The sequence below is a fragment of the Phocoena phocoena genome, chromosome 14 (assembly GCF_963924675.1).
Source record: "Phocoena phocoena chromosome 14, mPhoPho1.1, whole genome shotgun sequence".
NCBI lineage: Eukaryota > Metazoa > Chordata > Mammalia > Artiodactyla > Phocoenidae > Phocoena > Phocoena phocoena.
The window spans coordinates 54,911,622-54,938,739 of NC_089232.1; the positions used below are offsets into that span (position 1 = coordinate 54,911,622).

Genomic DNA, 27,118 nt, shown 5'->3' on the forward strand with positions numbered 1-27,118 from the left:
CTTGATAAGGGCACTGAAGGATTTCTCTGACATGTCTTTTCCCTTGACACTGGCTAAAGTCAGTGGATCCCATTTACGCCCTTGTCCACTTTTGTTCTCCGCTGCAGGTTTGTACTTCTCACAAAGGCCTTGTTGATGTCATCACTGAGTGATGTCATCACTGAACCCAAGATACACTTCCGTGCACGTGCCAGTGCGCGCACACACACACACACACACACACACACACACACGGCCTATGGCACGTGCTTGCTGGAATTGTGGCCTTCGTTCTAAATATAGGCAGCTGGAGAGATACAACAGGATTTGTCTTTCTCTGCTTAATTCTGATATATAATGTCATGCAAGAATAAGAAAGTGAGGTGTGTCTGCAGTGCTCCCTCGGCTCCTGACATCTCAGGGAAGATCTAAAAAACCTAAATAGTTTACAGACATCACTGTCCACTGTTTGCAAAGGCAAGCATCATTGCGGCCTGCTTCTTTAGCCAAGCATGTTGTGATAAACCCCAAACCAGATTAGACTCACAGACATTTGATTTTTCCTATGTAGTAAGATTTTGACTTTAAAAAGTACTTTTTTTTTTCCATATGAGACTGCTAAGATGAAGATGTTTGCATTTCTTTGCTAAAATCAATTTATAGGTTGTTTGTAACTAATAAGCTCTTGGCATCTAATGACTGGTCACAGAGTAATCTTCATTTTTTGGACTTGGGCGAGGAACCTAGAGCACAGGTACAGATGAAAGACGTTGGTTTTTCGCCACCTGCTGCGTCCTCCAAGACCAACATGATTTTTCTGCAAAGAGACCAGAGCCACATTTTGCAGGTGTCTGTTTTCTTTGAGGGGAATGTTTTAAGGAAACCTAAAAGGGAAGAACTGGACATTTAGGAAAAATATATTTTCACAGCAGGATATTGCTTTTTCTCTTTTTCTGGTTTAGGTTTTTCATTTGTTACAAGCCTCCTCAGACTCCAAACACAGAATGAATACCTACTTTCAGCAGGAGCTGGCTGACGTCGCTGTTTGTACTAAAGCCAAAATCTGGCTGGCCAAGAGGTATGTTAAAGCCCCACATGAGCATGGAGTTATCAGGGGTTAGGAATACATTGGAGAAATGCTGTTTCTAGTTGTAGGAGTTTTGTTTTGTTTTTTTTTTTGCACTATGCGGGCCTCTCACTGTTGTGGCCTCTCCTGTTGCGGAGCACAGGCTCCGGACACACAGGCTCAGCGGCCATGGCTCACGGGTCCAGCAGCTCCGTGGCATGTGGGATCCTCCCGGACCGGGGCACAAGCCTGTGTCCCCTGCATCGGCAGGCGGACTCTCAACCACTGCGCCACCAGGGAAGCCCAGGAGTATTTATCTTTTTTGAACTTTGGGTTGTGGTAAAGAAAGAAAAATATTTTCTTGACAGTTTTTCTTAAAACTGCTGTGTGGCTGGGGGGCATGTAATATGGCTTTTTATCTGTCCACCAATCAGCTTGTTTTTATGAATACCTGCTGTGTGCCCAGCCCTGTGTTAGATATCCTAACAATGAAAGGCAGTAATTGACTAAATCATGTGATACAAACTACCAGGTACCGTTGCAGCTCAGAGATGAGAGATTGATGTTAGACTGGAGCAGCTGCAGAGGGGCCCAGAGCAGGTGAATAAGAAAAAGACATGCACACTGCCTTTTCGGGTAGGTAGTAGAGAAGATTGAATAAGCAAGGCAAAGGAGAGTGGATACGTATTTTTTTCTTTTTTTCATCCTTGCCATCGTTAGTTTTTTCTGAAACTTAGAACATTTACCGTGTGAAAGATGGAGCAAAAAGAATTTCTCAATTTCTCTCGAATACACAAGGAGTCCTCTCTATAACACTCTGTTCAAAATCTGTGTTACTGCAAGGGCCTCCCACCCGCTGCTACATCCTCTGTGATTCCGGGAGAAGGGGGGTCCAGCAGAGGCCCATAGGCTACCACATTCCGTGCTGTGGTATATTGCCTTTGATTAATAATTAGTATGTTGGTTGTCTAACATAACAGCCTCTTTTTTATTTTTCAAAAAATGTGCTTTTGTTCACGTTTGTTGGTCTCCCATCTTATATGGCAAGACAAGCAATGGTTAGTGTGAGACCCACAAATCAGTGTAATTCAACAAAATCTTGTGAGCGAGCATAGGCTACACGATAGCCGCTGTGTTAGGAGATGTAGGGATGCAAAGGTATAGAAAGAATTAGTCCTGGCTTCAAGGAGCTCCCATCCAGGAGGTGAGAAGATGTGTAAATAAATAATTTTCATCGAATATGGTGAGTATGATAACAAATGTATGTAGTAGGTACAGGAGTAGCCCAGCGTTTGGAGGGTGGATGCCTTCAAGAGTTGGGAATTTTGCCAAGTGGCCAGGGTAGGGCAGGGTGTTCCAGGCTCAGGGAATGTCATAGGCAAAAACATAGCAATATGAAATGACATGGTGAGTGTGGAGAACTAGAAAGAAGTTAGCTCTTCTGAAACCTAAAGTATAAGGTATGTGTAGCAGAGAATGGGGCTGAGGAGATACATGGAGGCCGCTTGGTGAAAGGAAAGCAACCCAGTGAAGAATTTCTCAGTGGGTAGAGATGTGAGTCTCCATGTTTGTCTAAACACCTGTATCTTTGGCCAGAGATATTGATGGGGAAATTCTCTAGTATCTGAAATGCCAGTAAAGTGATGGTTGATGGTTAGCCTCTCATTTTTAGTACGATTTTTGTTTTCTCTCTTTTATTTAGAGAACAGGAGTTCATTGACCATAAACTGCTCCCCTGAGCCTAGTATCATTTGGCTTCTGTGTGGCTTTTAGAGAACTTCCCAAGATGCCTTTTTTTTTTTTTTTTTTTTTTTTTTTTGTGGTACACGGGCCTCTCACTGTTGTGGCCTCTCCTGTTGCGGAGCACAGGCTCCGGATGCACAGGCTCAGCGGCCATGGCTCACAGGCCCAGCCGCTCCACAGCATGTGGGATCTTCCCAGACCGGGGCACGAACCTGTGTCCCCTGCATCGCCAGGCAGACTCTCAACCACTGCGCCACCAGGGAAGCCCCAAGATGCCTTTTTTGAGACAACAAAGAATTGTGATCATATTTGTACTCTCATCTGTTTACCAATTAGTAGGCCTGGTCCTCGTAGCTATTATTTCTGGGGATCAGGAAGTCAGGGAAACGATCCTATTGAAACCCCTGCTTCCAGCCAGGACTGCCCCAAGACAGAATCTGAATCTCCTGTTCTTAAAGTTCTATAAGGAAGGAATTTCTGCCCCCTTAGTTTGCTACCCCTTGATGGGTCTTATAGAAATTCATCATCTGTTGGCTTCCTGAGTCAATTCCTGCTTGTTGGCTGGGAAGGAGGAGATAGAGTAATAGGCCAGCCATCTGAATGGGCCTTCATGTTGTGCAGTTCCCTGTGATGGATGACAAAGCTACCATCAGCCTCCTCTTCAGCTGGAGAAGTCCTCCTGGCCTTCTAATTGCACTTAGAAAATTGCAGTTTTCTAATCAGTCTTTTCATTATTGTCTGCATCCACCCTTCCCCGCAATTCTCTGATTTTCCTCCATGATTTTCCAGCCCTAGAAAACAAAGGCATGAATCAATGAAATTCACTGGGTTTCCACCTTCTTTGCCCAGAGTCCAGGAAAGCCACTTTTATGTTTCCAGTACAGTCAACTCTTTATTATCCAAGTGTGAACTTTACACTCTGTGGGTGGTCTGTAACACCAGGCTTCCTCTTGGTCCCCAGTTCACTTTTACCATATTAAGCAGGATGTGTTCAGAGCCTGGAATAGAGTTTGAAAGGAAAACACATGGCCAGAACACAATGTATCCCAAAGCCACGTGTCAGTTTTTCTGGGTTATCCACGTCACTGGCAGGACAACTTTGAGTTTCCTGAATAGGAAGGTATAGAATCAGATATAAGTAATGAAGCCTCAACCTGTTGCATGCCTGCCCTGCCCTTGCGGTCCTCAGAGAGTGTTGTCCCAGAAGGTGTTTGTCTGCACCGGGAGCCCCATGCTCAGATGAGCCACTTGTGGGTCCTAGTGGGCCCTTCTCAAAGCCAACCCCTGACTTACATTCTCACATTCTTTTCCCCTGAAAACCATTACAATGCAGAGCATTCCAAATTTGGCTGCTGAAGAGGCTCCTTTATGTCCATAGAAATTTACGAAAGAAAGAGGAATAAATGTTCTTTCGTGCCTACTAAGGATTTTCTGTATCTTTTTAGTATAGCTTGAAATGTCAGTGTTATTGCAAAAAAAAAAAGTCGGTTTAAATTTTAGCACTAACACCTTTTTCCTTCTTCAATTTATGTTGATCATTAGCTTGAGCTTATTCAGTCCAGTGTGTACAAAAACATTAGTGAGGATGTAATTTATTTATTCCCCAAAAAGGGTTTTAAAAAAAAAAGCACATTGGAGCCATTGGATGACCAGTTCCGTTTTTAAAATTTTAACCCCGAAATTGAGGGCATATAAAATAAAGACTTTTGTCATATATTTGTGTTTTGACTTTGCAAGATTAATAGGGATTTATATGAGGTGATTAAGCAATAGCCATGGATTTGTTGGGGAATTTTTGGTGATGAATGGCCAGCTGGCAACATGGCCTGAGTAGGGGACTGGGCTTCTGCTCTTACAGGCCGCTTTTCATTCCAAGATGTCAAAGCCTTTATGGAAATCAGCTGGTTAATCCTTCAAGTCCCTTCCTTCCCCTTTTTCCTCCATCCCTCTCTCCTCAATCCAGTTTACTGTCTCTCTCCTGGTGCAAAGGCAGTTTACCAACTACTGAAGGAGAACTAAGCTGACCCAGGTCAGAAACTGGTGGCCTGGCGAGGCTGGCTGTGGGAGAGGAGGTCAGTGCAGCCCCGCTCGAGGCCCTGTCTGCTGCCCTTGCTATGTACAGATTCCAGCTCTTCTGTCCCAGCTGGATCACAGGCCCCACCTGAATAGGAAGGACTTTTAAAAAGCCCTGTCAAGTAAGAGAAAGAGGAGAAAAGATTTATTTACTTTGATTGAGAGTTGGAATTACTGTTATTTTGGGCTTAAAATTTTTCAGAAATCAATTCAGTTATCTAGCGTCTCCTTTGGTTATAAAAAGAAAAACGTCTGTCTGTGTGTGTGTATGTGTGTGTCCTTTTAGTAAATGTGGTAAACTTAATGGACTGTCAGATTCCATGCAATGGATGATGTGATGACCAAGAAGAAAAATGTGTCCTACTGAATTTTTTTCTTGACTGTCAGTGTAGTTTGTGCTCATCATAGGAAATTAGGGAAAAGAAGAGAATATAAGTCTACTCTTACCAACATCTAGTGGAACCCACTGTTATTGGTTAACAGTTTCATGTTATTTACTTCATCTTTCTTCCTATGCTTTTTTAATGTAGTTGAGATTATGCTGTATATGTGTAAGCTGTAGCTTACTTTTTCCATTTAACAGTATCGTGAAAGCATTTGCTCTTATTGAAAACTCTTTATGGTGTAGCTGCTATGGAAAATAGTATGGTGTTTCCTCAAAAAAATTAAAAATAGAATTACCATATGATCTAGCAATTCCACTTCTGGGTATAGACCCAAATTAATTGAAAGCAGAATCTTGAAGAGATATTTGTACATGTTCTAGTTGCATTATTCACAATAGCCAAGAAGTAGAAGTAACCCAAGTGTCCCTTGATGGATGAATGGATAAACAAATGTGGTATATATGGACAATAGAATATTATTAAGCCTTAAAAATGAGGGAAATTCTAACACACAGTACCACGTGGATGAACCTTGAGCACATAATGCAAAGTGAAATAAGCCAATGACAGAAAGACAAATGCTACATGATTGCACTTATGTGAGGTGCCTGGGGTAGTCAGACTCAAAGACTCAGAAAGTAGAATGGTGGTTACCAGGGGCTGGGGGAAGGGAAATAGTTAGTGTTCACCTAATAGAGTTTTAGTTTTACAGTATGAAAAGAGTTCTGGAAATTGGTGGTACACCCATGTAAATGTGCTTAACACTCCTAAACTTCACACTTCAAATGGTTAAGATGGGCTTCCCTGGTGGCACAGTGGTTGGGAGTCCGCCTGCCGACGCAGGGGACACGGGTTCGTGCCCCGGTCCGGGAGGATCCCACATGCCACGGAGCGGCTGGGCCCGTGAACCATGGCCGCTGAGCCTGCGCGTCCGGAGCCTGTGCTCCGCAACGGGAGAGGCCACAACAGTGAGAGGCCCGCATACCGCCAAAAAAAAAAAATGGTTAAGATGGTAAATTTTATATTATGCATATTTTATCACAATTTAAAAAAATTTTTTAATAACAAACATAAAAAAACTCTTTGTACTCTATCATTCCTCTAAGGTTATTGTCCTGACTTCTTATAATAATTTTTTTCTTTTTTGCTTTGCTTTCTACTTTTACTGTCTACACGTTGCCAAAAGTAAATTGCTTTTTGCCTGGTTTTGTAATAAGAAAAATATCTTTGAAAACATCATTTGTTAAAGGTAGCATATTTTTGTCACCTGAATAATCAGGCATTAAGTTTACCCTACCATTGTTCCATTACTGGCCACTCAAGTTTATTTCCCATTCATTCAACAAATATTTATTAAGCCCTGCTGTATGCCAGGCTATATTAAATACAGCAACTGCTTATTAAAACCCCTACTTTAGTGTAGAGAGGGCGACAAAACAGAGTCTCGTCAAATAGAATCATAGATCTAGAACTTTAGAACTGGAAAGAATCATAAAGTTTGTTGTAGTCCACTCCCGTCCCCATGCATATGGGAAAGTTCAGCCCAGAGAGGTCGGGGGATTTGCCCATTTTCACACAGCTGACCAGGGTGTAACAACTACCTGACAACAGCTAACGTTTGTGGAGAGCTTAACTCCCTGCTCCTCATTGGGTTCTTTCCGCTGGACCACATTGCTTCCATCTATCCAGTGTTTTTACGTCAGGGCTTTGAATGGTGATAACTGAAGTGTTTTCTAGAACAGTGCTTCTCAGATCTGCTCATGAATCACCTGGGGGGCCCCTTAAAGTGAAGACTTTCCTTCAGTAGGTCTGGGGTGGAGCCTGAGATCCTGCTTTTCTGACAGGCTTCCAGGTGATTCCGAGGCTGCTGGTTCTGAGACAGTATTTGAGGGCCAAGGGTCAGAGAGTCGGCCCCTGTGAGCACCCAGCTCCACCCCGCCCGTTGAAATACTCCCACTTTCACACCCTCATTCTCAGGGCTTGTGTCTGGAGCTTGGAGCCGTGGGAGAGGGTGAGGCTCCTGAAGGCGTCAGCCCAGAATCCTTCCTCCGTCCACCTGGGATGACCTGCACCGAGGGGGACCGCATGGCCCCAGTGCTCTCTACGGGAAGTCCACACTCCCTTGTCCGGGCAGCCATCCCAGTGGACTCAGTGCCTGGGGTAGGACCCAGGCTTTGTTGGCATGCAGTGAATATTTATCATTTTGAAAAATAACAGTCTGATATTCTGGTGAGAAAAACAGCCTCTCAAAAATACAAGAACAGGTCCCAAGGTTACTAGGAAATCAACCTTGGGAAATAAATTTTTGACTAAAACAGTGCTGATGGAGGGAAGAGATGATGGAGGGAGCTTATGTTTGTTGAAGACCTCCTCTTTGTGCTGGATCTAATGATTTGTTACCCCAAGTTAATTCTTATTTGCAAAAAGTGTTAGTTGTATGATCCATGCACTTCCTATACAGCTTCCCCATCAGTGCTCCTGGCACCCCCTTGTCACTCCTCCGTGTGCTTCTGCATCTCCCTAGTACTGCCTTCCCTGTCCATCCCGTTAGCCATACTCTCATGTGCTCTCCCCATTTTCTCTGCTTCTTACTGGTCCCCCCACTAAGCTGAGGTGGTGTGAACCTGGAAGGCCTGGGATTTAAATACATAAGGAAAATATGCTTATAGAAACAAAGCTAGGGCTGGCTTTTGTGTGGCAATCCCAGTTCTGCCACAGCGGGTTCTGTGGCTAGCTGCAGAAGTCCTGGTTTAGGGTTCTGTTTTGCTTTACAGCTGAAGACAGCAGTTATTTTCTAACCACCAGATTTACTCACACGAGAGACTCCACTTCCCAGGCAGGAGTCCTGGGACTTAGGTCTGATTCCATTTTCCCACTGTCCCTTAGCCCTTCCCAAATCCCTCGTGCCTTCTAGACCAGTCCTCTCCCCAGGCAAGAGGTCCTTCTTTCACAACTGCTCCGAGGGGCCCCAGCCCTTTGCCACAGCTGCAGGTTGCGTTTCATTCCCATGCTGCTGAAATGAATCCAGTCGGGATGGGTTGTTAAAATATTCAGATGATCATGTGGCACTTTAAGGCTATCATTTGTGGTCCCTGCCAAAACTTTAAGGGAAGCAAGCCTTAACAGGGATGGTTACTTACATAGCAAGTTTCCAGGCATTGCTGGGGGTTGGGTTTGCTTTGGTTTTGTTTCTTCTACGCTCTTTTTCTTTTTTTCAAAATAAAAGTTTCCCCAGTACTCCCCTGCCCCCTTTTTCATTGCTTTTCTTTCAACCCCCAGATTTTATTGGGGAGGGAGATTCTCATCAGGACCCCTCTTTAATCCCCCAGCTCAGCCTATTCAAAGTCTCTTTGAGCCTCACACATATTTGAATGGTGAGAGAAATGAAGTTGGTGTATTTTAGACCCAAGCTTGTTGACATTTGTTCACTTCCCTTTCAGACTTCTCAGGAATGTTCAAGGTCATGATATCTCGGGGATGAGATCCTGTTTGTATTTTTAAAAACAGAGAGAGACATTAAGTTAGCACATTTCAACCCAAAGCAATGGACAAGGTGCAAAACATTTTCTTCATTGGCTATTCCGTTTAAAAATATGTTACGTCTTAAAAGAATAAGCTGTTTAAGAAGTGAAGCTTGAGAATATAGGATATACTTCTTGTTGACAGACCAAGCTTATGGAAACTAGTCAGGTAAAAGCAGTCAGAAATGATCAGTATATTAAACTGTGCCTTTGAATAAGTTGCCCAAGATCAAAGCTTCTTCATATTGCGGTGAGAAATAAAGATGGTTTGTTTATGCAAGCGCACATCAAGAATTCAGCCCCCAGCTTTCTACTTTTAAATATAGAAATCTGCAGACCTAACCTAGAGGTAGTAATTAGTTTGATAAAGGGCTCAGAAATATCTGTCTTGCTCCACTTGTAGCTGTTGGCTTCCTGGGGTATTGTTGTTGGAAGATTTGGGCAGTGTTGTCATTGCCCGGCTTGCAAGGGATGCAGGCTTTAAATGGCCTCAACACATTTTCACAGTATTATGTAAAACTCTGATATAGTGGGTTATTATTTTTTTTTCTTAGCATGTGACATGCTTCATCTTTTGGGTAAATCAACACGTTGGTTACCTTCACTGAACAATTCGCAATGAATCCAAGCCAATTCAGATTCACAGACAGTACAAAGCAGTGTCATAGGCACAGTGGGGAATATAGAGATGAATGATACTGTCCCTATTTCAAAAACCGAGTGAATAAGACAGGTGTGGATTTAAGTAACCGTAAAGAAGTAAGAATTTAGTAAGTGCTGGAATGAGGTCAGACTGTATCACAGGAGCCAGCTAGTGGGGGTTGGAATGTCAAGGATGTCTTGGAGGAGGGAGAAGTCTTTAAAGACTAGGTGAGATTTAATTGTTAGATACGGTTAATTCTCACAGATTGGAGAATAAGTGACGTTATAGCGGTATAGAGCCTGTGTTGCTAAGTAAGCTGTGAAGGTCTCATTGCCCAAGCGCAAAGGAAGGAATCCTAGTACAGTGCTCAGCGTCATGGGGACCACCTAGGCATATATAATTAAGTCTCTATTATTGTCGAAGTTTAGCTATGATCCAGTCTAGTTGAAAAGAGCTTATCCATGTGAAACAACCAACAATGACATTCATGTAGAATTCTGACTCTGTAGTACATATAATAAATATACGAATTCAAAAAAGAATGTGGACCGGGATAGCCAGGGAAGGCTTTCTAGGGGAGTTAGGTATTTGAGCAGGGTCTTAGAGCATGGGTGTGATTTGGAAACGCCAAAAGTGGTGAGAAAAGAGCATATCAAGATGGTGGACAGTACGTACAGTGGCACACTGTTGGAGAAGGCATTTGCATGTGGGCCAGTGGGGGATTAGAGCTGGAGAAGACGTGGTGTGTTTGGAGAGCAGTGCAAGATTTGATAAGAGACCAGTTGTGGCAGGCCTTAAATGTCAGCCAGAGGAATTTGGATCTGATCCAAGAGTTAAGAGGAAGTCAGTAAGCTCAGGCTTACACTGGTAAATAGGCTGCTGTCTCCATGCTCATGAGATACACTGAGGGGTGTGTTAAATCTTTCCAGCCTCTCTCAGTGATCGACAAAATCTCCAGCCCCTCGGGGAGGTTAACAAAAGCTCCCTAGTAGCAATCCACCAGCTCTGTCTGGCACTCGGAGGCCCCTGCGGCCTGCCTGGGCAGCTAGTGTTGGGAATAGAGATGCTGCTTGTATGCATTTTAGACTCCATGGCTATTGTCTGTTCAGCATTGCTAAGAAGACCGTAGAACCACACGTTTATAGCAGGAAAGGGAATTTAGAGACCATCTAATCCAGTGGAATCCTTTCTTCAAACAGAAGCTTAAGTGGAAGTTCAAGATGTTCAAGATAATAGAGATGGCAAATACGTTGCAAGTTGAGATGGGGGCCTGGAGGCCCACCCACATAGCTTCTCAGCCATTGGGAGCCCCAAAAGGGACTCCAGAGAGCACCCTGACTCCCTATTTCAAAACAGGGATCTAATCCAAACCACTATCTGTAGACAGGAAAATAGACACAAGGGGGCAAGTGACTTCTTCCTACTTGACAGATGTGTCTGGCTCCGAAGATAGCCCAAATTAGGGATGTACTCAAGAAATAGCAAATTTGTTTCCTGCCCCTTGATTCTCTCACTTCCTCTGCTGCAGCCTGATCATCCTCACAGAAAATACCACAACCCCAGGCCCTTGAGCTGCCTCCTTGGATAGGGCACCATGCACTAGACCTTACTGCCATCAAAACTTTGCTATTCTAGATTCCCCTTTCCTCAGAAATCCACTCTCAGCTGGCTGACTGCCACTTGGTATGACCAACAAATCATGCTCACATGTTACCAAGTGCTAATGTGTAAATAAGTTAATTCTTCTGGGTAGTACAACTGTTTTTCAGTAGTGATCTTCTGGAGGCAGTGCCTTTAACTCAAGTCAGTAACTTGGGGGCAGGCTTTCAGGCAGCACACAGACCTGGCGGGAGCACTTGTTGAGGCCTCACTTGACTTCCTGCTTCTCTGTCCTCATACTGAGCTGACTTAGCCTTGGTGCGTTTGTCCTTTGTGGCCAGCTTCGGGCTGACCCTAGGAAGACTTGTGGGACACGTGGGCAGGTCTCACGTGAATGGCCCAAGGGAGCGGACTTGAGAGAGACCCTCCGAAACCTCATTGTCGTCCTTCCCCTCAGCTGCCAGTGATGCCCAGGCTTCCTCAGCGACTGGACTGTCCTGCGGGCCTCTGGAAATAGCTTCCCACGCACGTTCGGGAGCTTATTCCCCCTTGAGCCGGAAGGGACCCTCACCAGCCCAAAGGCCCTGTGTTCCTGGGTGACCACAGGGAGGGTCACTTGGAGAGGCACTGGGTGAGTGGAAAAGCCTCTAGCTGTGAATGCACCTCCCTGAGGTTGAGGGAGGCAGGGTGCACTCGCGGGTAGTAGGTCTGGGTTCTGGCACCTGCCCAACTACTAACCAGTGATGTGTGGCCTCGAACTTCTTTGGGCTTCAGTTTTTGTCTGTAAAGTTGGAAGCTCCAAAATGTGCAATAGGTGAGGGTGGGGAAGGACACGGCGAGTAATGGGTATGCAGGTACAAAAGAGCTAAGCAAATATAGGGAATATTTATTGTCAGATAGCTAAGTCTTTGTCTGCATCATCAGCCATGTTGAAGCAGCTGTGCTCAGAGCCTTGCTCTTCACCACACTGCTGACCAGGACACAGCACCAGAGTGCGTGGCTGCAAACCGAGATACCCTAATTGTTTGGCACAGGGTCTCACTTTTCATCTGATTGTGCTTGGGACACATGGATACAATTTGTCTAGAAAACCTTGGTTCTATTCTTGGTTTTTGCCCCGATCTTGGATAGGTCACTTGAGCTATATGAGCTACCTTGTTGATTTATAAAAATGAGAATAATAACGCCTACTTTTCTTCTCTCTTAAGAATCTTTTAAAGATAAAATATTTTTCAAAGATAAAACTTTTTTTTTTTTCTTTTTTTGCCGTACGCGGGCCTCTCACTGTTGTGGCCTCTCCCGTTGCGGAGCACAGGCTCCGGACACGCAGGCTCAGCGGCCACGGCTCACGGGCCCAGCCGCTCTGCGGCATGTGGGATCCTCCTGGACCGGGGCACGAACCCGTGTCCCCTGCATCGGCAGGCGGACTCTCAACCACTGCGCCACCAGGGAAGCCCGAAGATAAAACTTTTAATAAAATGCCGTTGATATTATTATTATTGCCAAGGCTAATTTCCAAGTGTGTGCTTTGCCAGGTTCACATTTACAGAGTTCTGACTGTACTGTTAGAAATTCCCACCTGTGATCTACATGCAGACTTCTCACGCAGCTTCTAGAAGTGTTCATTCACCTCACTTAATAGATCCTTTTTTAATAATTCTAGGGAGAAAGTAAGGCTGAAAAGAAAGGGGACTTCTGTTAGCATTTTATATAATAACCAAAGCTATATATCCTCCAAGCCCCAAACTGTACAATAAAAGTTTTCTTGGATAATACTTTTCTCCCATAATTCCTAGCACATTGCTTATTAAGTTATTAACCAGCAATTCCTCTGGCAGCATATTAAACTTTACTTTTAAACAAGTCACAGAAGGGGGGAAACATGCATCTCTCATAAAAGGAATAAAAAACATACACCCTCTAAAACGGTTTCTTCAGGCTTTGAACAAATCCCAAGCCCCACACAAGGTCCCTTTTTCCTCATTCTGTACACATAACTTGAGTGTTAGTACATTAATGAGAAAAAGATGCCTAATAGAAAGATGGAAAAATATGAGGGCCTCTGGGGGTGTGGGAGGCTCCCTGGGAGTCCTCTGAAAAGGCAGGTGAGCTTTCATGGAGGGAAAGGCAAAGCCTTGGCGTTGAGCTTGTGGGGTTCCTCATGAGCAGCGGCACTCCCAGGGAAGCAGAGGCGGCTGTGGCTTCGACCTTGACCTAAGAAGTGCCCCAGGGCCTTGTGCAGACTGCCTGGGCCTTTGCGGAGTGCCGACCCAGAACCTTGGTAAAGTGATTATGGCCCCCTGTTTTCAGATTCCGTCCCCCAGCGACAAAATCAGCCTTTCCAGGGGCGGCCCCATGTGCTCTGTAGCACATGGCCAGACATTTGGTCCCTTTCTGGACAGACTGACAGCTCATGGTCTCTTGCTCTGTGCATGACGACTTGGTGAGAATTCCTTACGAATTGGCCAACCACCAGAGCAGGGCACAAAGATGGCTTCACTTTAAAAGGAAAATCCAAGTAGGAGGGCTCTGGGGCAGCATATACATGTGGGTGTGAGTATAAACACTTGCAAAACTCCAGACCAAGAATGGCTGGATGGAAGTTGGAACATAACCATAAAAAAGCAGCTCTGCCGTCACCCGCCTCCCCTCCCCCAGGGGAGGGCAAGGTAAACGAGCAGTCCCGGGTAGCCAGTCGGGGCCTGCGTGCTGCTGCCAGCTGCCCCTCATGCAGATCTGAATTCTGGATGTTACAGCGGGGGAAAATAACTTGTTTAAAAATATATATTCTGCAATTCATGACCGTTTGGCATCTTGGTTTAAACAAATCCCTTATTGTTTCTCCAGGAATGCCGTATGATGTTTGCTTGGCTGGGGGCTGTGGTGAAAATGGAAGTCAGAAGGGAGAGAGGGGTTCTTTTTATTTAATTTACACTTCCACATTTATATGACTTAATGTAGCCTGCCTCAGAGAAGTACCTCCTGCCTCCTAACCACAGCAGCTCTTCCTTTTAAAACCAAATGTAGGGAGAGGCGGCGTCTGGTCTGCAGACGGCTGCCCTGTCGCAGAGTCTCAAACTGCCAAGGACTACAAAGATGGCCAGCGTGATCTCTGGGAGACCAGAGGAAGGTCAAAAAAATAGCCCGTCAGGTCAGCCATTCAGACTGTCCTCAGAGGCTGTTCTCTAATGGTTAGTCAGGGAAGGTTTCCTAGAGGACAGGCTTTGAAGAGAGTTTTAAATACAGGACGCGGCGTGGCTAGACATGTGTCCAGTGGGGGGCCGTGGCAGGGCGTGGGAACACGTTATAGACTATTTCCCTCCTCCCTCTTCTACTACTTTTCTGCTCTCTTTACCTTCTCTTCTCCCCCAACCCCCGGCCCGGCTTCTCACCTGCCTTCTCACCTACTTTCCCTCTCTTTTTTCGGGTTGTCTTCTTTCCAGCCTATTTCAGGCCCGGTGGTGGTCCCCAGGATATTGCTTCATTAACTCCACTGCTGGCTCCACAGTGAGAGGCTGCTCGTGCTTTGTACTCATTGCGGTGGAGACCAGAAGTGACCTGTGTAGGAGTGAGCCCACGTAGGAGCCCAGATTAGAGGAAGAGCCCACAATGGGCTGTGACCCAGAGCCATTCTAAGCCATCAAGCTGGCCAGCTGCACCTATTTCATCTTCTGGTCTTCATTCTTCCCGGCATGTGGCAAGCATGTTCCCACCTTTGTATCTTTGCTCCAGTGAACTCTCCTGCCTGGAATTCCTTCTTTCCATTCACTAGCCAAATCCTTCCATGTCTCCAGACCCCTCCTCCATGACATTCTCTAAAACTGTTTTTTGTGTGTTTTGTTTTTCTCCACATACCCCCCCACGCACACGCGCACACACGCGCAGCCATAAGCTCTTCAAGGCCAGAACCTTATCCCCTCCCTCCATTTCTGTTCCAAGTAGGATGTCCCCCATGGTGCTTAGTAAAGGTTTCTAGATTCATAAAGTTAAGCCATGAGTCTAATCAGGATTCTGTGGGAGTAATTCCCTGGAGACTGGAGTGACCTTAGACCCTGACTCTGTTGAAGTCCAGATATGGTCTCCGGACTTAGAGACCTTAACAAACGCTAGTGGCCTAAAGCCAGAACAGCTGTTTTCAGCCCACTGAGTATGGCAGTGAATTCTTCTGGAAGAGTTTTGTATGTCCAAAGTGAACTGTTTCTTCCAGGGAACCCACCAAGGCTTCATGCTAATGAGCAGGGATCCCAGCCTTCCAGCATGACTTGGATCGATGGGGTGCCACTAGCGCTTCAACCCTTTGGAGCTTTTGGAGCTCTTAAAGGTCACTCCTCAGCACTCCCATTTGGGGCATGTCACCCATCCACTGTCGTTTCCTGCTGTCCCTCCCCTTCCACATCCTCTTTGCACTTCTTGTTATTCTTCAAACATGTCACATGCTGTCATCTTTGGACATGGTGCTTCCTCTGCTGGGGTCATTCTGTCCACGGTCTGTCTCCCAGACTCCCCCTCATCCTCCAGCTTTGCCAAGGCACTTCTGGACTCACCTAGGCATTTCCCCCTTCCCCATCCTTAAATTTCACTCTGTCAACCCTTCCTTTGGGCACCCACCCATCATACCATATGATTGGTTGTGTGTTTCTGTCACTAAACTAGTGGCTTTCAAGGTTTTCTGACAGCCACTCACAACAAGAAATACATTTTACAGATGACTTTGTACTGTGTGTGTGTGTGTATATGTGTGTATATATACACATATATATACATATATACACACACCTATGAAATCTTGTATAGTTTGATATTTTACTGTCTATGTAACATATGAACAGTCTGCAAAAAAAAAAAATGCAACAGACAGAGAATTTACTCAAGATTTATTCGAGTATTCAATTTTGGGAATGTTAGCATTCGACATATCCACCATCATTTTGGATATCAAGCATACCCCACTGATACCATTCAGTATAATAGAGGGTGACTTATAACCTGGAAAAGAAAAAGAAAGGAGTTAGACTAAATCAATCAATATTTTTACTTAAAATTATTACATTTTATAAATTATACCATATCAAAGATAATTTATTAAAAATTCTTTCTGGGCAAGGATTTTATAGAAATCCTGTGTATAACAAACAATTTAAGGGAATGATGCTTACCCTGACTGCTTTATTGTACTGGATTATATTTTCTTCATCTCTCCCTCCTTCCTTTCCCTAGCTAGCTCTCTCCTTCCTCCTCCATCCCCCTCTTCTTCTTCCTTCCTTTCTTTCTCTTATGCTGGTCACCACCTACTAGTTTATTTCATAACTAACAAAATGGGTCATAACCTACAGTTTGAAAAACACTATTCAGGACTCTAAGTTCCTTGAGGGCAGTGACTGTGTCGCTGAAGCATTTCATCTTCATATTTCCATACCCTGGCACTATTCCTGGCTCTCAGTTTCCTCTTAGTAAATATTTTCTGAATGAATGGGCTGCAGTTAAAAAGCTCTGCAGCCACTGGAATTCCGGAAGGGAAAGGAGAAGTGAATAATTTATCACAGACTTCCCAAGAGCTCCTGCTGTCCTCTAGACACTAGGGCCATTGTGGATGAGTCTGGGAAGCCTTCCTGTCTCGGCCCTGCCTTCTGCCTCTCCCAACTTCCAGGAGAGAGGGCAGGAGGTTTAATGAAGTTCAGAGATCAGGTTCTCAGGTGCGTGTTTGTCAAGGGACAAATGATAAAAACAGTGGAAGAAAGAATTTTAACAAGCCCTTCATTTCATTTTATATATGTAAACTTAGTCCTCGTAGTACCTGATTCCTGCTACTCCTTCTAAAACCACTATTATGCTGTTTTTCAGCCCATCTGTTAGACCCTGACCACTCCTGACTTTTTTCGAACACTCTAAATCTTTATTATACCATGGCCCATGCCAGGATTTTTCCATTTGGGGGAAGAAAAAAATCCCCAAACCCACCAAAACCCTGTGGCTTGGTTTCCTGTCCAGCTGGCTTGCTCTTTCCCAGGATTTTATTCCCATCATCAAAGTGGCTTGACAGACAGAGAACAAACCTCTGGCTCACCCTGAACTCACAGCGTACCATTTCCAAGTCAGAACAAACATCAAGTAATAGGGAGAGAAAAAAAAATTATTTTCCTGACTTAGAAGCCAGTTCAGAGTGAAGCCCAACTCTGATTCCAGACGGTGATGTTCTGAGGCTGAGGCTGTGGCTGTCCTCAAGGGTGGAGCCTCGAACAGTGGACTCCAGGCCACAATTTCTCTCCGAGTCAGTCTCAAAGGAGAAGCCATGGATGGGACTCCTTTGTAGCCCCAAATCCTCTCTGTTTCCTGGAATCAAGAGCAGCAGCCTTTGAGGGAGCCTCCCATGATCTCGTTAGACTATGTTAGACTTGGCCTAGAGCCTCACAGTTATGGGAGCAGTCAGAGTGGTCCCTGCGGTGTCCCAGGAGGCCTGCAAGGTCGGCAGCCTGTGCCAGGTCAAGAGAAGATGCAGGGCTTCCCTGGTGGTGCAGTGGTTGAGAGTCCGCCTGCCGGTGCAGGGGACACAGGTTCGTGCCCCGGTCCGGGAAGATCCCACATGCCGCGAAGCGGCTGGGCCCATTAGCCATGGCCGCTGACCCTGTGCGTCCAGAGCCTGTGCTCCGCAACGGGAGAGGCCACAACAGTGAGCAGCCCGCGTACCACAAAAAAAAAAAAAAAAAAAAGAAGATGCAGAACACTTCAGCCTGGCAGGGGGCTTTAAAGATTGCCAGCCTTTCCTCCCTATTCATTTAGAAATTAAAAAAATATATATTAACCTAGCTAAAAATCTCATGGAAAGTAGGCTTGAAACCCTGTAGGGTCAGGGGTAGGAGGGGAGGCCCCTGAGTTCCTCCAGACTTGAAAGTCAAACCAGTTTCCCAGAAACTTCCCTTGATGGTTCCGTATGGCTTCACCAGCAGAAAAACATCTAGGGTGAGAAGCTATGACTCTATGAGGCCAAATGGAGCAAGGAGCACACCGAGGAGCACCAGTTAGCACGGAGTATCCCATCTCCTGAAAGCCTGGCTTGCCTCACTCTTGTTTCCACCTTCTCAATACATTCTCTGTCTTCCCAGACTGGTCTCTCCAGGTCCCTGGACAAGCCAAACTCATTTCTTCCTACATCTATTGCCCCCTCTCAAAATCCCCTTCCTTGTCAACTTTGTCTATCTAAATTCTTCCCATCGTTCACAGTCCGGTTGGAATTACATCTTCATAAACCCATTTCCATGTCTCCAGTCCACCCTAATATGTTCTTTCCCTTAACTCCTTACATCCTGTCCTGAAGTTTGTCTTTGTTTCTGTCTCCATAATGAGACAAAACTCTCCGAGGTCAGAAATCATTTCATGTGCATCTCTTCCCAGCACCTAGCTCAAAGCTGGATGCTCAGGAGGCCTTCCACCTGCTATCTGCAGACCATTTATTATTCAGCCCTGTGCTTCATGTCTGATAATTCATTAACCCCTGGCATTAGGTTTTCTTGCTTTCTTTCTTGAGTGACCATTTCTCTGCGGGGAGGGGAGGATATCCCACCTGTTACACAGTGGAAATGCCAGAACTGGAAATATCATTAAAGAAGTTTTCATAGACTGTGGGCTTTTCAACTTCACAGGTCAAGTTATGGACTGACCTGGGGAAAATTGGATAGAGACAAAAGATAGGGGTAACATTTGGGGAGGGGGAATTCCAAATAGATCAAAATGTTAACAAGAACAAAAAAGGGAACTGTAAAGTACTAGAAGAAAATATGGGAAAATTTAAAAATGTATATCTATATTTATCTTGGAGAAGGGTTAGAGTGTTAGCATGACGTAAAATCCAGAAGGCATAGATAAAAATATTAATATATTTGACTGCATAAAACTAAACATTTTTGAATTGCAAAAAAATATAAATAAAGTTAAAAGACAGATGATAAACTGCAAAAACATATTTGCAACACATGTGACAAAGGGCAGATTTCCTTAATATACAAAGAGCTCCTACAAATCAATAAGGAAAAGACCAATAACATAATGGACAGGAGATTTGATTACAGTTCACAGAAAAGGAAATTCATATGAGAAGCATATGAAGGGATGGTTAACCTCACTTATAATAAAATAATTGTGACTTAAAACAATGAGATACTATTTTTCACTTAGCTTGGCAAAGGTCTAAAAGTTTAATTACTGTGTTGGTCAGGTTGTTGGTGGGTGGGATTCTTACACACTGTTGGTGAAAGTATAAATAGGTACAGTCTCTTTGGTGAGCATCTTATCAAAATCAAGCAAAATTTTAAATGTGCAAATATCTTGATCCAGCAATTCAGCTTTTAGGGATTTCTCTTTTTTGTGTATTTTTTTTTTACGCGGGCCTCTCACTGTTGTGGCCTCTCCCATTGCGGAGCACAGGCTTCGGACGCGCAGGCTCAGCGGCCATGGCTCACGGGACCAGCCGCTCCACGGCATGTGGGATCTTCTCCGACCGGGGCACGAACCCGTGTCCCCTGCATCGGCAGGCGGACTCTCCACCACTGCGCCACCAAGGAAGCCCGGGATTTCTCTTTTGAGTACTCATTCATATGCATAAAACTCATGTACATATATCTTTATTGCAGCGTTGTTTTCAGCAAAGTATCTTTAACAATCTGAATTATTTCAGTAGGGGACAGGTACATCCATGAAATGGAGCAGTTCACAACCATTTAACAAATAAGGCAAGGGCTTCCCTGGTGGCGCAGTAGATGAGAGTCCGCCTGCCGATGCAGGGGACACGGGTTCGTGCCCCGGTCTGGGAAGATCCCACATGCCGCAGAGTGGCTGGGCCCGTGAGCCATGGCCGCTGAGCCTGCGTGTCCGGAGCCTGTGCTCCGCAACGGGAGAGGCCACAACAGTGACAGGCCCGCGTACCGCAAAAAAAAAAAAAAAAAGAGTTAAATAAGGCAAATCTCTGTTTTTAATAGAATGATATATCTAAAATATATTAGCAGGAAAAAAAGTAATACTCAGAACTTAGTATGTAGTAAACCACTACTTATATAAAAATAAACAAGTGGGTAGCTATAGATAGATGCTTGTAAATGAATAGAATGTGTCTGGCAGGGTATACTGTAGAAAGTAGTAATAGCGGTTGCCTCAGGGGAATAGAACATGTGGGTCGATGGTGGGGGCATGGAAAAGGAACTTTATTTTTACTGCATACCCTTTTGTACTGTTTGAATTATTTTTATACCATGTGCATGTGTTACCTGTTTTTTAAAACTAATTTTTTAAAATAGCCAGGCGTAGGTATGAAATTAGGCCAAATGTGAGATATACACATAAACTAGTAGTTATGTCAGGGAGCAAGCAGATACTGTAGGTGAAGCAAGTCAGTGGGACAGAAGTGAGGCAGGTCAACAATGGGGAGACCTTGAAGCAAGACAGTTTTAACTTAAAAGTATCTGATTTGCTTTTCATGCAAATCATGCGTATCCCTAGGATATGGGCAGTTCAGGACAGAGTGTGAATAAACTTTAGGGAAATGGTAAAACTGTTAATTTACAGGGAGTGAGAAGGATGGATTGAGGGATCAAGCCAGATGGAAATATACTAACCAGAACTTGTGCCCTTCCCTCATCGTAGGTCGGAGGCAGGGGAGCAGGGCAGGGAATGTACCACATCAGTGCTCACAGTGATTCACCGTGAGGTGAGGTGATTAGGGTGTCAGTTGTACACGTTTAGGAATCTGATTCAGGTCACAGAGATACTAAGTGGCAAAGCCAGCTTTCAAACCCAGATCTGTCCCTACTGTTTCTACTGCTTGCCCTGAGTTCTTAGTGCACCAAGGAGGTTTGGGCCCTTTTCATGGTCAATATGAACTGAGGCTCAGAGCCGGGGACTTTCGGTGCTGTACTCAAAAGAAGGTCTTCATTCTTTTTTATCTAGACCCCCTAAATTGGAGCCCACTTACTTTTTCCAGCGTGTGGTTCAAAGCGTAAAAAAGAGCTGCTCCATTTATTGAAAAAAGAAAAAAATCTCATTTATCGGGAAAGGAATGTCTGTTGCAGCATTTGTTAATGCTGTTCGCGTGTTTGTTTTTTCAGCTGGTTATTTTAAGTCTGTAAATATGGTTTATCACATGTGAGTGCAATTCTCCTCCGAAATGCTAAATCAGTGATATTCATAACCAATGATTTTCGCCCTAAATTTGTCCAGTTCAGAGGAAGATAACAGAAAATGGTGTCGTATTCCCCCCACCCCCTTGTTTCCAAATAACTGGGATCAGATATTGGTTGTCGTCTGTTTTCAGTTAATTTTCTCTGGAGCCAGAGCATAGAGTTTTCTCTGTTTCGTACACTCACAGCCCCAGCCTCCACCATATGCACTAGGACTTCATTTTCTCCTTGACTTGCTCGTGTGTTCTCACCATTGGTGACTGTCCATCATTTTTACATTCGTTACAACTCTGAGCCTCATGACGTGCCTCGTAGAAAATACCCATTTTCTCTTTTCTGTGACTCAGGCTTCAGAGAGAGAAAATATCAATTTATTTTCTGTTCTTTACTTTTCTAGGCAAAATCCATGTTTGGTGACCAGAGCTGTGTATATTGATATTCTCTTCCTGTTGACTTGCTGTCTTGACAAACCCTCAAAAGACAACCAGCCAGGTATGAGTCATATTTATATCATATTTTGGAATGATTACAGGTCTTTGAAATGTAGGTAGGGTATTGAGCGGCTCTACTACGCACTCCCCCACCTTCTACTTTTGCAGGACTAACCACATATCAAAATTAAACATAGTATCATACGGTTTCCTCATAGAAGCTTCCCAAGGAAACTTGTCCTTGTTTAGTTGCAAGTTTGTTTTCTATTTGGTCATTCAGGGAAGAGTCTGGACTCTACTCAGATACCTCTGTATTTCTGAGACCTTGGCTCTTTCCTATTTCATGCATTTTCTTTGAAAGGTCATCATTTTCAATAACTCAGAGTTCATTCTGTTCCATTTTATAGAGATAGCCTAGTGGACTCATTTGATGCTGGAGCCTGGATATTTGAGACTCAATCTCAAATCCACCCCTCGCTACCTTGAGCTCTGACTTTATACGTGTTCCCTGGTGTCATGTATATTTCCTGGTATGGGCCCCAGATCCACATGCAATTGTTCTATTTTCATCATGATTCACAAAGTGGTTTTCTTAAAAGGGAGAGGGGCAGCTCCAAATAAAAAAATGTTTTGATGTGTTTATATAAGAGGCCTCAGGAAGTGCTGTACATGAGTTCCAGGCCACAGACTGAAACTGATTTTCATCAACACAAACTGGAATGCAGGGTAATGAGCCTGCAACTGGTTAAAATCAGCCTCTTCTAATTGATTAGGCCTGTCTAAAGGAGGCTACAATTACAAAGTCAGATTTTGAGTACAAGCAGGCCAGGCCTTTCCTCTGTTACATTTAGTCTGTCAATGATTTGTTGTCTTCAGTAAATATATTCAGGCTGTCAGAGTCCAGCTCTGTCCATATGGAACCCTGTTCCCAAATTCAAGCCAATTTAAAATGCTTTGGGGGGGAGGTGCGAAGCTGCCTCACTCGTATCAATGCATATTAGCCCACAAGGCCCCTGTGGCCATGCAGAGGTAATAAGAACACACCTGGACTTTGATCAGCTCCACGTCCCTGCATAGGGGTAGCTGTTGCATCCTTTTGGTAGAAGAGGATCATATAGTTTTATGGCTGTGAAACACTTCTAGTTTATACCTCTTACCCCAGCATAATTATTAATAGTGCCCCTTTTACTCTTGAAAGTGTCCAGGTTTGCACAATAAATCACAGGTCACCCTAGCTATAAGGGACCTCAGGGTTGCGTCCACTTTATTTTACACTTGAGTTAACTGGGGTCCAGAGATTTTATATAAAGAGATTATGAATCAGGTGTTACCAAGTAAATCATGTGGGGTTTCTACCATTTTTGTATTTCAGTTCAAAATTTCATGTAGCTTAGTGATACTTCTCTGCCTAATGTCTAAAGAGCCTTGTCTGTGAAAGAGTAGCTCACTACTTACAAATCCATTCACTGGGTTCCTATCATAGTTGTGTGGTTGACTATACTCATTAGGTTTTTCTGAACTAAGCGTTTCTTGGTGTATTCGTACCATTATTCCTTGTCTGGAAGGGTTTAACCCTTGAATGTTGTAAAATACCCTTCTTTCTTCTCCAATTGCCTGTCCTTTACTGATGAGCTAGGTTCCTCCATGAAGATGACTTCGGCCTTTTGGAATCATCCTTTCCACAAACTCTTGCATTATTTAGCGTTTGTGCCCCAATTAAATGTGATCACAAGCTGTTGTTTATTACTCAACGGTATTTCACTTGCATCAATGTATTATACCTCTTAGAGTCATTACTTTTCAGAGGAAGATATGCAAGGGGTGGGGCACTTTTACTCTTTTTCTAACATGACAGCTATAGCTCTAAATATTTAATCCTGCACTCTACAGTATGGCAGTCACTAACCATATGCGGCTCTTGAACAACTGAGATGTGGCTGATCGAAGTTGAGGTGTTCTATAAGAATAAAATACACACCAAATTTCGAAGACTTAGTATGAAAAAAAGGTTAAATTTCTCAATAATTTTTACATTTATTACACATTGGGATGATAATATTTTTGATATATTTGTTTAAATTAAAAGTATCATTAGGGTTTCCCTGGTGGCGCAGTGGTTGAGAGACCGCCTGCCGATGCAGGGGACACAGGTTCGTGCCCCGGTCCGGGAGGATCCCACATGCCACGGAGCGGCTGGTCCCGTGAGCCATGGCCGCTGAGCCTGTGCCTCCGGAGCCTGTGCTCCGCAACAGGAGAGGCCACAGCAGTGAGACGCCCGCATACTGCAAAAAAAAAAAGTATTATTAAAGTTAATTTCATCTGTTTCTTTTTAAAATGTGGCTATCAGAAAATCAAAAATTACATATATGGCTCATATATTCCTATTGGACAAGCACTGATTTTTTCCAGTCCTTTGGGAATTGCCCTCGTAAACCACAGGATATATATGTATGTGTCTTCTATATGACTGTATGTATTCATATACTACATCCACACAAATAGTGGTAGCAAATTCTCCTCCTTTGAGGATGAATTAGATATTTAGAACTAACCAAATGTCAAATAAAATGGCAGTTAAGGTAGATAGCACTGTTTAGGATAAAAGTAAACTGTGAGCTTAAAATAGTTAAATCGATTCTTGTGTGTTTCATAAATTATTTCCAAAGGCAGTTTGAGCAATAGCTAAGTGTATCACCAAACAAGGTGATCACTTACCTGGATGTGTAGATTTCAGTATGATTTCTAAGTATTGTCGTGACAGTTTTACCTTGTAAATGCCTTGAAAGAATGGATCGTGGTTAGGTCCTGTGTCCCCCAACTAAGCAAGTAGTAGGCCTGCGTTAAATGGATTTGTTATTAACTGATTGATTGAAATGCAGAATTTTCCTCAGTTTTTAGAATAGTAACAGGTGTCATCAAGATACAAATCTCATTTAAACTCATGCCTCAATCACACGTGAATTCATTTTCCAGGTTCAGATCAAATGTATATATTATGTGTATATGTTTGTAAATACACATCTATCTACCTCTAAAGCTCACAGAGCTCAGAGTAGGGAGTACACTACATAGGCTTTAAAGCTAGATCCCTAGGTTTGAATCCCAGGTCTGCCATTTACTAGCTTTCGTGACCTTAGGCAAGTCATTTAACCTCTTTGAGACACTTCTCCTCAATTGTAACTGGGGATATAATAGGATCTATACCTTAGAGTGGTTGTCAACTAACACGTGTAAAGTCCTATGTAAAGAATGTACTTTGTATGGCACAGAATAAGTGCTCAATAAATTTTAGCTACCATTATTATTATTATCATCGTTATAATTATCACTGGCTGGAAACTATGCATCTAATCCAGTTTCCTGCAGCCTGGCAGAGTTATGGTCAATCCCTCACATTTACAACTCTCCTCATGTTCTTCAACATTTTCAAGAAAGAAGAAATGCCTGCTTTCCTCGGAAAACACTGAAGCATACCTGGCATGGAATGTCAAGAATCCACTTTGGAATCCACTTGATTAGGGATGCTCCTGCCCCTCTGACTGATCCAGAAAAGGATCATCTTGTGGTTATCGTTCATTATTTTTTTGTTGTTCATCAGACATGACATGCTAACGTCAGACAAGTTAAGCACCTACATCTGGAGAGACACATGATGTGTTTGGGGCTTATAAGTAGGTCGAAAAAGGGATTACAGATGCTATAAAGGGAAGTGTGTATGGGATACACTGGAGGCACTAAAGAATGAAAGGTCGTTTCTACTTGGGAGGACAAGGAAGCCTTCATAGAGGAGGAGGTATTTGAGCAGAGTTTTGAAGATGAGTAGAAATCCACCAGATGGGCAAAGGACAGGTGGGTAGTAGTTATAGACAGAGGAGGGAGCATGTCTGCAGCCACAGACGCTCACGTCAGCACAGCTTTCAAAGAACTGGGACAGTGCGATTGCAGTGTTGGGTTCAAGGACAGGAGGTGTGACTAGAAGTGAGGCTGGGAGGCGGGAACTCAGTCAAGGAGAGCGGCATGGTCCAAAGTCTAAGGAGCTCGAACTTGACCCCGTAGGCAAAAGAGATTATCGGAGGATATAAGACAGAGGGTAGGGTCACGTGGTTTTTAAGACAGAGTGACATTTTCTGTGCCCCCATCCTTAAAGGAGTCTTAGGATCCTTAATGGAGCCAGGTTCCTTTGCCACGGAAAAAGAATGAAACTGTAAATGCATTCATGGAATGTCAGGGCATTGTCATAACCATCATTGAGAGTTTGGGAGATGGGGGGTCCAAAGTGGAGGACTAGAGTTAAAGGCAGTACAATGCTGAAAATAGTTGTTTTAGCATGGTGTGATTTTAGGGGGATTTCTTCCTCTTATTTTCCATTTTACCAATTTTACATAACATAATTCTGTTTTATTCATGTGTGTGTATATACATGTATTTCAACAGTAACTGTATCTAAATATGAATCTTAAAGGAGATGAATTGTTCTAAAAGAAAAGAAGTAATGTCAATTTCTGGGAAACTTTTTTGGATGGAGGAGGATCTGCCTGTCTCCTCTCAAACACTATTCTGTAAGTGACCTTGGACGGCTATTTCTACCTCTAAAATGTCTTAGAACATTGAAGGGCTGGGGGCATAAACAATGAGAAAACCAGTGAAGGGGAAAGGCAGAGAAAATGATTAGAACAGCTTAAGATAATGATGTGTTTTGTGTGATTCAGACTTTTATCTTAGTACTTCCCAATCATTTGAGGTTTCCTTAGCCATTAACTAGGTTTTAAAAATTCCAAATCTGGGGGTTTTGTTTTGAGTTTTAAAGTGATTTAAACCCACAAGGACTCTCTGTCCCCTGTATTCTTTTTCCTCTTCTGAATCCAGCTGTCATCATTAGTATGTATCAGTTTCCTGCTAGAAAGAAAATTATAGTCCCCGATCGGAGTTGGGGGGATGAGGAAGAAAGAGCCTAACTGCTCCAAGGACTCAGAGGCTGGGTTACAGGTCTGGGCAGGGACAGGGAAATGGAGAGCTTTCATTCTCATTTTAAACCCATCTTAAAGTATTTGCTCTCAGGTTGGAAATTTTCCATTGAAATATCTGTTTACTGAAATACTATCTGAAACTTGACTAAATATTTACTCCCTTTTTTCTGAGAGGTGGACTTTCTATTTCTCTCTTATGCCCACACCCCTTAAATTTGTGTTTTTCACAGCTACTGAATTGAACATTTTCTTTTACCAACTGTTTAAACAAATATTTTACCTATTTGCACTGTCTGACTTTCAGTTTAAGTTCTCTTGGTGGGTTTATGAGTGGATTTTTCCTTTCCTAGTCTCCATTTTACTAATTTTATGTAACCCCGTTATTTCTTTTGTAATTATGTGTTACATATTAAAATATGAATCTTGAAGAGGATTAGTTATTCCCAAAGAAATAAAGAAAGGACATAATGACAGTTTCCAAAAAGTGTTTCAGGTGGAGAAGGATTTGTCCATCCTACCCACATCGTGTAAGTGATCTCAAAAGGCT

The 27,118-nt window shown here is 43.6% G+C and overlaps 1 protein-coding gene across 1 annotated transcript in view; it reads left to right on the forward strand.

Moving 5' to 3' along the window:
• The window catches only part of THADA (THADA armadillo repeat containing), a 311,584-nt gene that overhangs the window by 212,233 nt on the left and 72,233 nt on the right, over nt 1-27,118 (forward strand). The window contains 2 exon segments of the mRNA XM_065890727.1: nt 942-1,057; nt 21,571-21,665. Coding sequence (XP_065746799.1) covers nt 942-1,057; nt 21,571-21,665 — 211 coding nt within the window.